The 14,885-nt window shown below is 60.4% G+C and overlaps 3 protein-coding genes and 1 non-coding gene across 5 annotated transcripts; 2 read left to right on the forward strand and 2 right to left on the reverse strand.

Annotated features, from left to right (window-relative positions):
* Positions 1–395: 395 nt before the first annotated feature.
* RNF122 (ring finger protein 122) lies at positions 396–7,142 on the forward strand. 2 transcript variants are annotated; one of them, XM_051811950.1, is made up of 6 exons: positions 396–469; positions 4,513–4,669; positions 5,404–5,449; positions 5,676–5,717; positions 6,241–6,323; positions 6,393–7,142. In XM_051811950.1, the coding sequence occupies exons 1-6, from the start codon at positions 445–447 to the stop codon at positions 6,505–6,507; spliced, it is 468 nt and encodes a 155-aa protein (XP_051667910.1). In that variant the 5' UTR covers positions 396–444; the 3' UTR covers positions 6,508–7,142. The 2 variants fall into 2 exon arrangements, with proteins under 2 accessions (XP_051667910.1, XP_051667911.1); XM_051811951.1 differs by having other exon boundaries at positions 402–469; positions 6,244–6,323.
* Positions 7,143–7,379: 237 nt separating this feature from the next.
* LOC127482119 (small nucleolar RNA U13) lies at positions 7,380–7,473 on the reverse strand. The gene has a single exon (XR_007908421.1). It is a non-coding gene; the product is annotated as a small nucleolar RNA U13 (small nucleolar RNA).
* Positions 7,474–7,794: 321 nt separating this feature from the next.
* Positions 7,795–11,336, forward strand: TTI2 (TELO2 interacting protein 2). Its single transcript, XM_051811868.1, has 7 exons — positions 7,795–8,554; positions 8,845–9,031; positions 9,613–9,705; positions 9,825–10,018; positions 10,199–10,342; positions 10,803–10,965; positions 11,195–11,336. The coding sequence occupies exons 1-7, from the start codon at positions 7,935–7,937 to the stop codon at positions 11,273–11,275; spliced, it is 1,482 nt and encodes a 493-aa protein (XP_051667828.1). The 5' UTR covers positions 7,795–7,934; the 3' UTR covers positions 11,276–11,336.
* Positions 11,337–11,339: 3 nt separating this feature from the next.
* MAK16 (MAK16 homolog) lies at positions 11,340–14,697 on the reverse strand. Its single transcript, XM_051811927.1, has 10 exons — positions 14,527–14,697; positions 14,149–14,198; positions 13,855–13,964; positions 13,480–13,544; positions 12,963–13,114; positions 12,779–12,833; positions 12,628–12,702; positions 12,407–12,520; positions 12,175–12,231; positions 11,340–11,912 (listed from the first exon to the last, which is right to left on the reverse strand). Exons 1-10 carry the CDS (start codon positions 14,539–14,541, stop codon positions 11,724–11,726), a joined length of 882 nt encoding a protein of 293 aa, XP_051667887.1. The 5' UTR covers positions 14,542–14,697; the 3' UTR covers positions 11,340–11,723.
* Between the last annotated feature and the right edge of the window lie 188 nt (positions 14,698–14,885).

The raw sequence follows: 14,885 nt of genomic DNA on the forward strand, positions 1-14,885 counted from the left end.
CAGGATGCTCAGAGACACCCATGGGATGTGCAGGGACCCGTGGGATGGGCTGGGACACCCGTGGGATGTGCAGGGACCCGTGGGATGGGCTGGGACACCCGTGGGATGTGCAGGGACACCCATGGGATGTGCAGGGACACCCCAGGATGCTCAGGGCTGGGACACCCCAGGATGCTCAGGATCACCCATGGGATGCTCAGGGTCACCCATGGGATGCTCAGGGACACCCGTGGGATGCTCAGGGCTGGGACCCCCGTGTGTGTGTCCGGTGCCCCGGGGACACCCCGCCCGTGCCATCCCCGTGTCCCGGCGCCGCCGGCGCGGTGGGGGCGGTCCGGGGGCGGCTCCGGGGGGGCTGCCGGGGCCGGGGCGGGGTTTTGCGGGCACGGCCGCTCCCGGCCATGGCCCGGCCGAGCCTCCCCGGCCCCGCGGAGCGGCTGCCGGATGCCTCCGTTCCAGTGGTGCCACGGTGAGAGCGGGGGCGATGGGGAGGGTCGGGGATGGGGGCGATGGGGAGGGGGAGCCGCTCCCCTCTGCCCTGCCCGGGAAGGGAGGGGTGCGGGCTGTGGGTCGGGGACAGCGGGGCATCCCCGGCGGGGATGGGCGCACGGACCCCGCTCCGGGGGCTCCCGGGGTCCCGGTGCCACCGTCCTGCTCCCGGAGCGGCGAGTCCTGCCCGGTTCCCAGGGATAAAGCCGGCGGCCAAATGGATTTGCCACTTATTCGCTGGTTGCTCCAACGAAAAAAAAAAAATAGCCCCAACCAAAAAACCCCCCAACCCCCTTTTTCGTGTGTCCGCAAAAGTGGAATTAACTTATTTTTAGCCCTCCCTCCCCCTCCCCCCGGCTCCTCACGCTCCGTAAGAAGTTCTCAGGAACGCGGAGCTGAGTCCGCACATGTGAGGGAGGGTTTTGGGTTGAACGAGAAGTGGTTTGTTTTTTACGGCTGAAGTAGCCGAGAAGCCGCGCCGGGAATTCCACCATCAAAGCCCTGCCCGGGCAACAAAAGGACCGGGCTGTTTTAATTGACGAAAAGGGTTACAGCCTTTGAAGCTTAAAAATAGGATGCACCCGGTGGCTTCCTGCCCTGTAAGACATCCCCCGTGGGCTTGTGGGGGACGAGGGGTCCCACGGGGAGTTCCCCGGCACATGTGGGAGTGTGTGGGTGTCAGGAAATGCTCCCAGCGCGGCTCTGTGTCCAAAGGAACACCCTGAATAAGAGGGGCTTTGCTTTCAGAGCCTCTGGGGAGCACCAGGGACAGAGCCCACCCTTGTTCAGGGGCCGGGGCGTGGGTTGAGGGCACCCAGCTCGGGCACTTTGGCAGATATTCAGTAAATCAGCAGGGCCCAGTGCTGTCCAGGACCTTTACAGAGCTGGGGCTGTCGGTGGGAAGAAGTCTGAGATCCACTAAGAAATCCCATTTTCAGCCTAAGTAGGTTTATTGAAATCATCCCCACGGCCTGAGGGCCGAACTGCTGCCTCTGCACCTCAGCTCCTCCTTTGCACCACAGCTTCTCCTCCTGTTGCTCACCTGTGGTTCATCCACAGTCCAGGGGACATTGTTTGGAGGGGAGTTGGTTGTCCCCCCCCGGAGAACTGCTTGGCTTAGGGGCAGCTTTTGCAGGAAACCCCATCCAGCAAAAATTATGTGGAAGCTGCATTCAATTTTCTGATGCAAAGCCCCACAGCCTTTGTGTGGGAGGAGAAAGAATGGTTTTATTTAACGACCTGCTGAGTTTTCCATTTGTTTTATTGAACAAGAATCGGGGTGAGGGAGAAGCCCCAGCTCAGCAAAAACCCTGAGCCTGCGCAGCCCGGGTGGAAACTTGTGTCTGTCCTGACTTGAAATGCTCCAAAATGTGGCGTCTGAGGGGCCAAAGCTTTGGCAGTTTGGGTGAGAAATACTTTTCTGGCAGAACAAAGCACCTTCCTGAGCATCCTTTGTGCGGGAGGAGGGTCCAGAAAGTCCCCAGGTGTCTGTGGGGACATGTCAGCTGATCCCTCTTTTCTCTTTTTTTTTTTTTCCAACTGAATAACTGCTCCAGTCTTTGGGAGTTCTGGTTCTGGGAGACTTGAGCTGGTGACATGGGTTTGGTGCTCATCAGCTCTTAATTTCACGTCATCTGAGCCCGGATTTGATCCATTTCTGTTGAGCTAAAAACACGGGTGCCTTTGTCTGGTGAAGGGGTTTGTGATAATCAAAACCACCCAGGCACCCCCCAGGCTCTGCTGGAGGGGAGGGGAGGGGTGGGGGGGAAAGGATGGGAGGGCCTTGCTTTTTGGGGATGCTGAGCTCAGCAGCTCCAGGGCTCGTCCTGGCAGGACCATCCCATGAAGGCACTTCCCTGGGGCCACTTTTTGGCCTCACAGCCCGGAGCTCATGAATTCCTGGAATGACCCTGCTGAGCTGGTGAGTCCACAATTAGCTGTGTTGTGGCTGGCAGGGACTTGTCAGCTCCTCTCTGCTTCCCTCGCCCCGGGGCTGCTCCAGCAGCTCCTGTTCCACCTCAGGCTTCCCCTGCTGACTGTTTGGCTGCCCCTCTCCCAGCACCCAGGGGGCTTTTCCCTGTGGATGTGTCCCCCTGTGGGGATTTCGGGTGTCTTCACATGGAGCAGAGCTCAGGGAGCAGCTCTGGGGTCGGGGAATGGGATTTCTGCCCCATGGGGTGGGAGGGAGGGATGGCCCCATGCAGAGCAGGGGGGCTGGGGGGGCTGGTTTGGATCGTGTGCTAGGGAGGGTTTGTGTCTCTTGGGGTTCTCCTTCCCATCCCACCTGATACCTCTCCTGGAAAACCTGCAGGATGCACATCCCAGCTTTCCCCACTCTCTGGGGAGCTGATTCTCCTCCCGCTATCCCAGACAAGGGCTTTCCCATCCCAATTCTCCTCCTGCTCTCCCAGACAAGGGCTTTCCCATCCCAATTCTCCTCCTTCTCTCCCAGACAAAGGCTTTCCCATCCCAATTCTCCTCTTATTCTCCCAGACAAAGGCTTTCCCATCCCAATTCTCCTCCTGCTCTCCCAAACAAGGGCTTTCCCAGCCCAATTCTCCTCCTGCCATTCCAGACAAGGGCTTTTCCAGCTCATCACAGGTGGCCACCAGCAGGTCCAGGCCATGCCCTGCTGGCCATCAGCCCCTCTCCCCTCTCCAGGCTCTACTTTTGGGACCCTTCCTGTCCCCACTCCTGTGGCACAGAGGCTGGTGCTCCTCAGCAGCTCCTGGGAATGGCCTGGAAGGCCCATGGGAAGGGTTATTGTTTCACTGTGGCCTGTTATTGTTACCACAACCCACCTCCCTCTGCCCAGCCTGGCTTCCTCCATCACCCCTGTCCCTCCTCCAGGTGCACCAGCATTACCTCATGTCTTTGCTCAGTGGGTTTGTTTTTTTCCCAGAGCTGTATATGCTTTGGTTTGGTTTGGGGGGGATTTTTTTTTTATTTTTGGAGCATTTCTCAAATCATTTCCAGCAAGGAAATGGCAAAAAATAATGAAACCTTTCCTATTGTCTTTTCCTGCACCTGGTGGTCTCGGGAGCAGGAGGCCAGGAGAGAGGGGGACCCAGCAAGCAAATCCTCCCTTTCCAGCCCTGGGCACGAGGTGGATGATGGATTGTTTGTGGTGATTACAAGTGGCTCTGCCCTCTGGGGCAGGAAAACCCCCTTTCCTACAGTGCAGGCTCTCCTCTGGTGCTGCTCCAGTGGCACGGTGGAGGAGGTTTTTGAGGAGGAGGAGGGTGCTGAGAGGGAGGAAGGGGCTGGGGGAGCTGCTCTGTGGGGCACAGAGGGGGCTCCTCTCTTTCTAAAGTCCTGTCTGGGTGAGAGCTGAGGAGAAATCAGAGCTCCAGCTCTTGGGAGAGCACAGTCTGAGACGTATTCAGGGCTTGGGGTCTCTGTGCCTGTTCCCCTCAGTTCAGTGGGACTGTCCCACTGCCACCAGTCCTGTGTGACACCCACATGTCCCCCGTGGTGTCCTGGGCATCAGGCTGGGACTGGCACCCCTGGTTTTGCTGGAAAGGGGGTTGGATCAGCGTCCCCAGCACCGAGGACAAACCAGCTCCTGCTTCTGCTGCTCCCACAGCGCAGTGACAGACACCAACTGTTCTTGTTTTTCAAGCTGGGGTGTTTTTTTTTTCACTCTGTCCTTCCCTAAATCCCTTTCCAGCCTCCATGTGTTCCTCTGGAGATGAAAGCACGGGGCCTCCTGGTCTCCCAGCCGCCTGCGTTGTGCCTGGGGTACAGTTGTGCTGCTGGAGGAGGGTTTGGTGGCTGTGGAAATGCAGCTGCTGGTGCCTCACTGAGCTGCTCTGAGAGGCTGCTGCTCTTCCAGGGGAGATCTCACAGACCTCACAGGATCACAGCTCGCGGGACGATGTCCTGGCGTTGGTTTCTGCCCACTTTGCAAACTCCAGAGGGGACAGAGCCAGCCCAGGCTCTCCCTGCTCTCACAGCACATCATCTTCACCTCCTTTCCCCCTTTTTCCACCCTCAACACTGACTTTTCTGCTCTCCCCCAAGGGTGCTCCTGCAGCCTGGGGCTGGTTTACCCCAGTAAACCCTGCACGATGCCGCCCCTCACCTTCCAGGACCTGCCCCTCAACATCTACATGGTCATTTTTGGCACCGGCATCTTCATCTTCGTGCTCAGCCTCATCTTCTGCTGCTACTTCATCAGGTGAGCCGGGGGGCTGTGCCAGGGGGTGGGTGGGCAGCCCCGGGGCACCCCCGGCCCTTCCCTTGTCCTGCCCCAGAACAGGGGGACAAACCCTGCTGGGATCGTGGTCCCTGCAGCTCCCGGAGCAGGGCAGGAAGCGCAGGAAGGGGCTCTTGTTTTCCAGGGGACGGCAGGAGGGACACATTGTGTCGGGCAGGGAGAGGGAGGATGTGCCTTTACATCGCTCCCTGGTCGGGGAGGGCTATTTTTAACCCCAAAGCCGGGGCAGCTGCTGCTGTTCCCGGCTGGCTCAGCCCTGCCCGTGTCCTCTGTGTCCCCCAGAAGTGTTTCAGGGCTGTGGAAGCGCGTTTTGGTGCCTCGCTGGGAGTAGAAGCCCTGCTGCAAACTGCCCCTTCCTCCCCGTTCCCGCTGGGTTTCTGTGCCAGCCGGTTTTCCCGACCCAAGGTCACGGCAGGGCCGGGAGCTGCCGGCTGGAAATCCAGCACTTCCTGCGCCGTGAACGACTTCCTAAGGCAAACAATCGGGGCTGCCAGCCCTTGGCATCCCGTTCCTGCCCCGCGGGAGCAGCTCGGGCTGGCCCTGCCCGCTGCCCAAAGGCAGCCCCAGAGCTGCTGATCCCCAAATCCCGGCCGGGAAGGGCGTGCTCCCCCGATTCCCTGTGCCCCTGGAATGTTCCACAGCGCTGTTCACACGTGGCCGTGACGCTCACGGTGCCTTTCTCTCCCCCTCTGCAGCAAACTGCGGCACCAGGCGCAGAGCGAGCGCTTCGGGTACAAGGAGGTAACGCCCGGGGCTGCCCCTGGGCGGGTTTGGGGTGGGCAGGAGGGGACATGGCAGGGCCCGAGGCTGCTCGTCCCAGGAGGGCACCTTCCAAAGGGGTGGGATGGGACAACCTGCCCAGAAACACCCCCGGGCTCACCCTGCCCCTGCCCGGCCCCGCTCAGCCCCTGCCGGGGCAGGATCCTCCTTCCCAGTGTTCGACCCTCTCCCTCCTTTTCTCCCTCAGGTGGTTTTGAAGGGTGATGCCCGGAGGCTGAACGTGCACGGGGTGAGCGGGGCCGCCTCTGGCTCGGGATGGATTTGGGGTTCACAGGGATAAGGCTGAGGATGCTTCCCATCTGCTCCAGGGGGGGCTGAGGGGGGCTCAGGAGCAGATGGGGAGGGTGGGACAGGGATGTGATGTGGGGATGGGATGGGACCGGGATGGGATGGAATGTTTGAGGATGTGATGTGTGGATGTGCTGGGACTGGAATGGGATGGGATGTTTGGGGATGTGATGTGTGGATGTGCTGGGACTGGGATGGGATGGGATGGGATGTTTGGGATGTGATGTGTGGATGTGCTGGGACTGGGATGGGATGTTTGGGGATGGGATGTGTGGATGTGCTGGGACTGGGATGGGATGTTTGGGATGTGATGTGTGGATGTGCTAGCACCACAAGGCTGGGGACTGGGAGGGAATCCCCCTCCCTGGAGGCGGTTTGGGAACTGAGCTGAGCTCCCGGCTGGAAGTGCCCGGGATTTCCCCAGCCGTTCACACCCGCCCTCCCCGTGGTGTCACCTCCCACAGCAGACCTGCGCCGTGTGCCTGGAGGATTTCAGGGCCAAGGAGGAGCTGGGGGTGCTGCCGTGCCAGCACGCCTTCCACAGGAAGTGAGTGGGGGGTCGGGGAAGGGGGAATTCCCCGGCAGGGCTGGAATTCCAGCATGTCCCTGCCCACAGGTGCCTGGTGAAGTGGCTGGAGGTGCGCTGCGTGTGCCCCATGTGCAACAAGCCCATGGCTGGTCCAGCACAGCCCCGTGCTGGCATCGGGACCCTCCTGGATGAGCTGGTGTGAGCCAGCCCTGCTCCAGACCGGCCTCATCCCGTGGGATCCATCGTGGGACTGTTGGATCTCAGCTCCACGCACGCAGCATTGCCCCCCACCCCGGGGCCGCACGGCTCGTCCCGAATCTCCCAGCTGGGATTTTTAACTGGGGGGTCGTGGCTTTGGTTGGGGTTTTGAGTCGTCCCCCTCGTTGCTCCACGCGGAGCCGGGGCCTCCCGGGATTCCCTGTGGGGAGCTGAGCCCCCCACAGGGTCGGGGAGGGGGGTGTCGTGTCCTCCCCCCCCACCCCAACTTTGCTGCACAGAGTATTTTTGTACCTGTTCCCCCCTCACACCCTCGGGGGGTGTGGAGGGAATGTACAGTTTTGTGTAAAAAATTATTAAATGGTGATTTCTCAGCCGGTCTGAGCTGTGGGGGCTACGGGGCCGTTCGGGGGGAGTCGGGGGGGATGCTGAGACCCCCCCAGGTGCCTTGGGGGCACTTCAGGGGGGCCCAAGAGAATGCAAGGGGTGGGCCCAGGACCCCGAGGACCCCCAGGAGCATTTTGGGGGACCCCAAAAAAGCCCAAGGAGAGATGCTGAGACCCCCCCCCAGGTGCCACAGAGGGCATAAGCACAACCCAAAAGCTCCCCTGCACCCCCCAGTTTGCCCATTTCCACTGGTTTTTGACGCCTCTAAGTGATGATGACGTCAGCAGTGACATCACAGGGCACCCCCTGAACTTTGCCCATTTCTGCTGATTTTTGACACCTCCAAGCTGTGACCACGCCAGCAATGACGTCACTAGCCCCTCCCACTATTTCCTTTCGCTTCCTGGCACAACTATTTTTGACATGACAAGTGTAAATATGACGTCACGTGTGACGTCAGGACCCTCCGGCGGTCAGAAGGGACTGTGCGATGTCGTAACTGAGGGCGCACACGTCACGCAGGCGCGTGTCCATCCCATTCATCATGGTCATGAACCGGAAGGATCAATGGACGCCTTTCCCGCGCCCAGACCTACCGCCGCACCACTTCTATCGAAGTCAGGCCGATCTCAGCCTGCGCAGTTCTCCCATCACACCGATACAGCGCATTCCACACCATCGATTCGTCCCCTCACATCCCCCTGTTTCGCCCTTTTCGCCCCGCACCGCCCCTTCTTCTCCGCATTTTCGCCGCTAATTATCCATGGTAATTTATTCTCGAGGCGCCACGCCCCCCCCGGCGCGCCGGCTTTACGGCAAGCGGGGTGTTTTGCGACAGTTCGAGCCGCTGGTGCGAGGGGCGCGGAGGGGACCGGGGGTCTCGAAGGGGTTTTCGGGGTCTCTGAGGGTCTCTCGGGGGTCTCGAAGGGGTTTTCGGGGTCTCTGAGGGTCTCTCGGGGGTCTCCACGCCCCAGAAGGCGCTGCTGCCGGCAGGGATGTGTATTTAGCGCGGTTTTAGGGCGCGCCATGGATGCCGGTGGCCTGAGGCCGGAGGGGGGTCCCGGGCAGCCGCCGCCGCCCCCCTCGGTCCCCTCGGCCGAGCAGGTGCTGCTGCAGGCCCGGCTGTCGCTGTGCGATGGCCCCGGAGCCCTCAGGGAGCTGCTGGAGGCGGCGGACCCGCGGTGGCTCCTCCTCGGGCCCGGCAGCCCCGCGGCGCTGGGCGAGCTGGCGGCCGCGCTGGGCGAGTCCGCGGCCCCCCCGGGGCGGGAGCAGGACGGGTCGGAGCCCCCCGGCCGGGACAGGGAGCACGCTGCTGCGGCAGAGAGGGCACAGCAGGTGGGCGCCGTGTTTGCGCTCCTGCTGAAGAAGCTGGAGGATGCCGGGAGGAGCCAGGAATGCCCCGGGGCGCCCGCGGTGGGTCCCGCGCTGAGCCGTGTGCTGGCACACATTTACGTCTTCGCTGTCACACACCTCGAGGAGCGGCCCTGGACCACCGAGAGGAGCCGGGCGGTGGCCCGGGAGCTGCTGGAGCTGCTGGTCCGGGCCGCAGGCTGCGCGTCCGTGGCTGAATTCCTGCGGGGAAAGGATGGGGATGAGGAAGGAAGGTTTGGAGCCGTGATGGGGCTCCTGAAACAGGAGTTAACCAAGTGAGTAGGGAGGGGAGGGAACGGGCTAGGTGACTCTGTGTGGGGAGTGCTGGAAGCCTTTGGGGCACTGAGCTCAGACGTTACAAACATGAGATATAAAGGGGGTAAATGAAGAATATCTATTAAGTAATAAATAAAACACATGATTAGAGACCAGGAGCTTTGCAAGTACACAGTAATAGAAGATGTTGGGGAGGATCAGTCTGGGTTTGCTGTCAGCTGGCCCCAGTGCCCAGGAAAGCAGTGCTCATTATTCCCAGTGTTCCCTGAGCTGGTGTTTGTGTCTCCAGGGACACCTGGAAGCGCAACCCTGCCACCAAACACGTGTTCTGCTGGACGCTGCCCCACGTCACCCGGCCCTGGCTGGGCCCTCACCTGGAGCGGGTCCTGCCGCCCTCACTGCTCATCTCCGACGACTTCCAGGAGGAGAACAAAGTGCTGGGAGTGCAGTGCCTGCACCACGTCGTCCTCAACGTGGTGAGGGAGGGGAGACCTCGAATCCCTCAGAGCGTTGTCCAAACGCTCCTGGAGCTCTGGCAGCCTTGGGGCTGTGACCAAACCCTCGGGAGCCTGTTCAGTGCCCCACCACCCTCTGGGGGAAGAATCTTTTCCTGATCTCCAACCTAACCCTGCCCTGACACAGCTCCAGCCGTTCCCTCGGGTAGGTTGGACTCCTGTTAGGATTCCTAACTTCTCTTCCTGGTTCTGCTGTTAACCAGCAGTTCTGCCCTCTCTTCCCCGTGTGGTTAAACCTGTGCAGTTGTTACATCTGTAACACAAAGCTGAGAACTGCTTCGCCACATCTCAGCCAGTTCACACCCGAACCCGACAGCAGCAAGTGTTGCCAGTGGAACTGCACAGCAGCAGCTGGGGAGGTGAAATAAGGAGAAGGAAGTGGCTGCTTCTGAGGGTGGCAGCATTTAACCTGCGTTTCCAGCACCTGTGAGCAGAGTTCCTCGTGCCCAGGGTGCCCCAGGGTTTGGGAGGGCTGTGCTCTTTCCTTAGGCTGTAGCTGGGTGTGGTGCCCAGGACTAACCCCCTGCTCTGTGTTGTTGCAGCCGGGTGCGGATCTGTGCCAGTTCAACAGGGCCCAGGTGGTGTTCCACGCCCTCTACAACCACCTCTACTCCCGGGAGGCTCCTCTCATCCAGGTAGGAGTAGCTGGGCCTGTCAGATGAGCAGCAGCAGCAGCTGGGGGTGCTCAGAGGGTTGGTGTTTTGGAGAGAATGTGACCAGGATTGCCCAGCTCCGCTGTCTCTCCCCAAACCAGGCAGTGCTGCTGTGCCTGCTGGACCTGCTGCCCATCCTGGAGCGGTCCCAGCGGCACCAGGGGCACCAGGGCCAGGTGAGACCCCGCTCCCAGTGCGACGAGGTGCTGCAGCTGGTCCTGACACACATGGAGGGGGAGCACCGGCTGGCGCTGAGGAGGGTCTATGGGGGGATCCTGCCCGCCTTCGTCAGGAGGTGAGAGCTCAGAGCTGCACCTGGGCACCCTGCCCTTGCTGGGGAGGGGAGAGGAACCAGGTCTGCACAGGGGCCCTGCCTGCCTTTGTGAGGAGGGGAGAGCAGTGACCCAACCAGGACGGGCCTTGGCCTGGCTATCCAGGGGTCTCCTCCCCCCTCAGGCCGTGTCTGTGCCTGCAGACTCGGCATCCTGGTGGTGCGGCACCTGAAGAGGCTGGAGCGAGTCATCCTGGGCTACCTGGAAGTCTCTGATGGCCCTGAGGAAGAAGCCAGACTGGGAATACTGGAGACACTGCAGTGCACCATAGAGCACGCCTGGCCCAGGTACCTCTCGGGGGTGACAGGCACTGTGCCCAGAAAACCTGGCCTGAACACAAACCCTGGCCTGAGTGTTTCCACTTTAAGGGCCAAAGTTACTGCTGCTTGAGGAACAGGCCCTGGAATCCTAAGGATTTGTCCCAGGGAGGAGTCACTGGCATTGCTGCTTGGCTGAAAAATCTGGCCCAAAAATTAAGCCAGGTCCTCGTTTCCATCCAACTTGTGCCTGTTCTGGAAGCATCAGCTTGGCTATAAGTTAAATCTCTGTGGAGTGAGCCCTGTGCTGTGAATCAGGCTGTGCAGTGACAGCATTCCTGACACTCCATCCCAAGGTTACCTGTGTGTCCAGGTCCGTCCCCTCCTGGCACACTGGCCTTAGGCAGCTCCCAGGAACTGCTCAGCAAAGCTGTCTTCCCCTGGCTTGGGCAGGCTTTGGGCTGAGGTGTGGTGCTGTTCTCCCTGGCAGGATGCCCTGCAGGCTCCCCGTGCTCCTCAGAGCCCTGCTGAGGCTGATCTGGGATGTTCACACGGACCCGGGCCCGACGCCGGAGCCCGTCAGAGCCACCCTGCTCCAAAGGGCCACCCAGTGCCTCATCCTGCTGGATCACTGCTCCAGAGGGCAGGTGAAGGTGAGTCGGGGGCTCAGCACCTGAGGAGGGGCAGTGTGGGGTGTGCAGGTGCCCAGTTCCTTCCTCAAGCATCAATAACTGGTGACTCCACACCTATCGACAGGTATCGAGCCGTGCTCTGTGCAGCTCTCTCCCAGCAGAGCTGGGGGAGGGCTGGTAACACCATAAAGCCCACTGGGAATCTTTTTCCAGAGCCAAGGCACCAGGAATGCCGCTGTTCTTGTTGCAGGTGCTGCTGGAAGGGGTGTACAGCAGCTGTGAGGAGAACCGTGTGCAGGAATGCATCAGGAAGGTGCAGGAGAGCACGTGAGGAGGCTGACAGCACCCACCCCAATTTTGTACAGTAAAACTGGTTTATTTATTTAAAGTTACTGCCTGTCTTGTCCCACCTGTTGGCCCCATACCTGCCATGTCCCCCAAAATACACGTGTGTGCTCCCTGGGCCACGTGTGGCTTCTCCAGCCACGGCCCAAAGCAGCAGTGCCCCCCAGGCCAGGTCCTGTCATGGAGCACAGTCCAAGCTGAGCTTTTTGTGGCTGTAGAGAAGGTGGGGGATCTTCCTCCTTACAGCTGTGCTTCATCCAGTTGTACAAATTTGCTGCCATTGCCTGGGGTTGGGACAGAAACCCTGCTTTTCTTAGAGAAAATTTTTCATCTGGAGTATAAAACAAGGAGTTATTGAAGGTCTTGCACAGTGGTGAAAGCTGGTGACAGATCTGGAGTCCTGTCAGTCAGTACCAAATGGGATCAGGGAGGCCTCAGGCTGCTTTTGTTTTGGTGGTTGGCTCTGTTTCTTCTTCATACTCTATTTCAATGTAGGGACGTTTTCTCCTGGCTGGTCCTTTCAGGGGCGTTTTCCCTTTAGATTTGGAGTGAGAGGCTTTCTTCTCTACTTCTTCCTCCTCTTCCTGCTCCTCTTCACTACTTGTCTCCAACTTATCCATGTCCTGAGAAAGAATTGAGTGACAAGACTGATGTCAGAGCAAGCTGTGCAACTAAACCTCCCCTTTCTCCAAAATTACCTCGTGTATCCAAGTCCCTTCTATAATCCCTGGCTCCCAGCTGTCTGACCAGAGGAGCTGGGCTGGAGTGGATACACTGCAGTCTGACTGTACCTTCCACAAATCTGATCTTGCTGGCTCTTACCCATCACCAGAGACACCAAAGGGTGGAGGTGACCAGACAGTTTACACCTGGTGCTTCACCTACCTCAAAGTCACTGAGCTCGCTCTCCTCTGCTTCCACAAACTCCCTTGTACCCACACCCTGCAAGAAACAGAGTCAGAGCTGGGACTGAGCACAACAGGGTCACAACTCATGGCAGAAGAGCCACCAAGGCCAAGCTTCCTGAGCTCTCCTGATGTCTTCTTCTCACCCTGCAGTGCCACAGCTCAGCACTGGGGCAGGGCAGGAGTGATGGGGCAGTGGCTGAAAGCTTTACCTCCTCCTCCTCCTCCTCTTCCTGCTCTGCCTCCGACTCGCTCTCGCTCTCTGCCCCTTGCTGTTGTAGGGCTTTGTCAAAGGCATGGATGGGGAAGTTGTAAATATCTCCATACTGGAAAAAAAAAGTGGATTTTCTGTAGGTCACAGGAGGAAGGCACACTTGGAAAGCCTGCACACGGGCAGCATCAAACTAAAGTGTGCTCCCAGGGGGATCCTTACTGTGTCCTGCTTCAGTCTCTCCAGCAGTTCCTTCTCAATGGCATTATCCAGCTGAGCAGCAATCAGGGCTTTTTCCTAAAGGAGAGAGAGAGGAGTTGTCAGGCTGAGGCCCAGGAGCAGTGACCAGAGGGGACAGAAGGAGCGTTGTTACCTCTCGCCTCTTCTCCCGCCTCTCGATCTTCCTGCGCAGCGGGACGAGCTTCCTCCTGCAGGGAACAACAGGGAATCTGTCACCCTCTGGGCAGCAACAGCCAGCACTTTCCTCATTAGAAACGTGGCTGCAACTGGTGTAAGTGTCCTGGGGGGCAGCAGTGCCCGCTGGGGGTGTCCCTTACTGCCTCTTGAGGGTCAGCTTGCGGATGCGGATCAGGTACTGCGTGATCTTGGTGAACCTCTGCTTGCACTTGTGCCGGATGAACCGCGGCCAGTAGATGAGGTTCTCGTCGATCTGCTCCAGAGCCTTCTCGTAGTTCTTGTGTAGCAGGACCTGGGGGGCACAGGGGGAGAGCTGAGTTACACAGCAGGGACATCTGGGAGCAGTCACATCGCTCCCAGAATCGCTGAGGTTGGAAAAGGCCTCCCAGACCATCGAGTCCAACCTGTGCCCGATCCCCACCTTGGCACTGAGTTGTTCCTTGGACACCTTCAGGGATGGGGACTCCACCACCTCCCTGGGCAGACCCTTCCAGTGTTTAACAACCCTTTCCAGGAAGAAATTCCTCCTGATGTCCAACCTGAACCTCCCCTGGTACAGCTTGAGGCCATGTCCTCTTGTCGTGGGGACACCCTCCCTGCCCCTCAGTAAAGGCCCTCAGAGCCCTCTCTGTGACCCCTCTGCTCCCCTGAGCTCACCCGCTCCCAGAGGCGCCGGGGAAACGCCGCCCGCTCGATTGTCTTCATGTACAGGTAACACCGACCTGGGAACAGGGAACACGCTCCCACTGAGCACATCCCAGAGCCAGGGTGCCCTCAGGAAGGTGCCCCTCACCCCCTCCCTGCCCACGGGCTCCCTGCAGCTGCCAGAGCACAGGAACATCCAGGTGGGAAAGACGAGTCCACCCTATGCCCCATCCCCAGCTTGTCACCAGCCCAGAGTGCCGCGTCCAGTCATTCCTCGGACACCTCCAGGGATGGGGACTCCACCACCTCCCTGGGCAGCCCCTTCCAATGCCTGGCCACCCTTTCCACGAGGAAATCCCTCCTGGCTCCCAGGAGAGGGCATCCCACCTTTCTCCTCGCGGATGGTGGCGTACTGGCTGTTGGCCAGCGGGCAGGACGAGCGGTTGCACAGCCCCGTCAGGTTGTACTCGTTGCGACAGAAGTTCTGGGTTTTGGTGCTGGAAAAAGGGGTGAGAGGGAATTAATTAAGTGGGGAAGGGCAGGAAAACCCCACTGCCCACCTGCCTCATGTGTGGCCGTGGTGGCACAGGGGGTCATGCCGAGGTTTGAGGGGCACCCCCGAGTGTGTCCCTCCCCCAGCCCCCCCGGGCTCAGCCCACCCTGTGCCCCCCAAAAACTCACGTCATCTTGTAGGAGCAGAACTGCCTGTTCCCCAGCATGCTCCAGACAATCTGCGGGGACAAACAGCGGGTCACACACCCCGGCACCCCTCACCCGGCCCCCCGGCCCTCCTCCCGGCTCCAGCATCCCCCGGTGCGGCTCTGTCGGGGGGAACCCCACAAACATTGGACACTCCGCTGGCAGGGGAGGATGCGGAGTCACAAGGGGCGCAGGCACAGCACATCTGCTGCTGCCAAACCCCCATTTGCATCCCCCCCCTCTTGCCCATCGGCCACCCCCGGTGTCGGGGACAGGGGACACCCCGCTCCCCCCCCCTCCCCGCCGGCCACGTGGGGCGGAGGCGCGGCCGGGCCGAAGCGAAGGGACGGGCGGGCTCACATCGTCCGAGTGCATGGTGGCGGTGGCGGCGACAGCGACGGCGGTGACAGCGAAGCAGTGGCGGTGCCAGGGACGGGGACAGCGGTGCCAGGGACGGGGACAGCGGTGCCAGGGACGGGGACAGCGGTGCCGGCCCACACGCTCAGGGCGCCGCCATTACCGGAACGGGAAGTGACGTCAAAGGGAAGGCGGGCCCCTGTAATGGCGGCGGCCCCTCAGGGGCGGTGATGAAACAAAACCGTGGCACAAACACAGCCCTGAGGGGCCGCTGGATGAGCCCTGCCCAGGGTGTTCTCCATGGCAGACCCGGCCGGGCGCTGGGCGCCTCCAGCTCGGTGGTTTTGGAGCCGTGAGGGTGA

Source organism: Manacus candei, unplaced genomic scaffold (assembly GCF_025592945.1).
Source record: "Manacus candei isolate 608988 ecotype Guabito, Panama unplaced genomic scaffold, ASM2559294v1 h1tg000084l, whole genome shotgun sequence".
NCBI classification, from domain to species: Eukaryota; Metazoa; Chordata; class Aves; order Passeriformes; family Pipridae; genus Manacus; species Manacus candei.

Coding starts and splice junctions, on each gene's coding strand:
- RNF122 (XM_051811950.1), top strand. CDS start 445: ATGCCTCCGTTCCAGTGGTGCCACG. Junction 5,450..5,675: donor AGCGCTTCGGGTACAAGGAG/GTAACGCCCGGG, acceptor TTTCTCCCTCAG/GTGGTTTTGAAGGGTGATGC. Junction 5,718..6,240: donor GGAGGCTGAACGTGCACGGG/GTGAGCGGGGCC, acceptor CACCTCCCACAG/CAGACCTGCGCCGTGTGCCT.
- TTI2 (XM_051811868.1), top strand. CDS start 7,935: ATGGATGCCGGTGGCCTGAGGCCGGAGGGGGGTCCCGGGCAGCCGCCG. Junction 9,706..9,824: donor GGGAGGCTCCTCTCATCCAG/GTAGGAGTAGCT, acceptor TCCCCAAACCAG/GCAGTGCTGCTGTGCCTGCT. Junction 10,966..11,194: donor GCTCCAGAGGGCAGGTGAAG/GTGAGTCGGGGG, acceptor TTCTTGTTGCAG/GTGCTGCTGGAAGGGGTGTA.
- MAK16 (XM_051811927.1), bottom strand. Junction 12,703..12,778: donor GGCGGGAGAAGAGGCGAGAG/GTAACAACGCTC, acceptor TCTCTCCTTTAG/GAAAAAGCCCTGATTGCTGC. Junction 12,521..12,627: donor AGAGACTGAAGCAGGACACA/GTAAGGATCCCC, acceptor TTTTTTTTCCAG/TATGGAGATATTTACAACTT.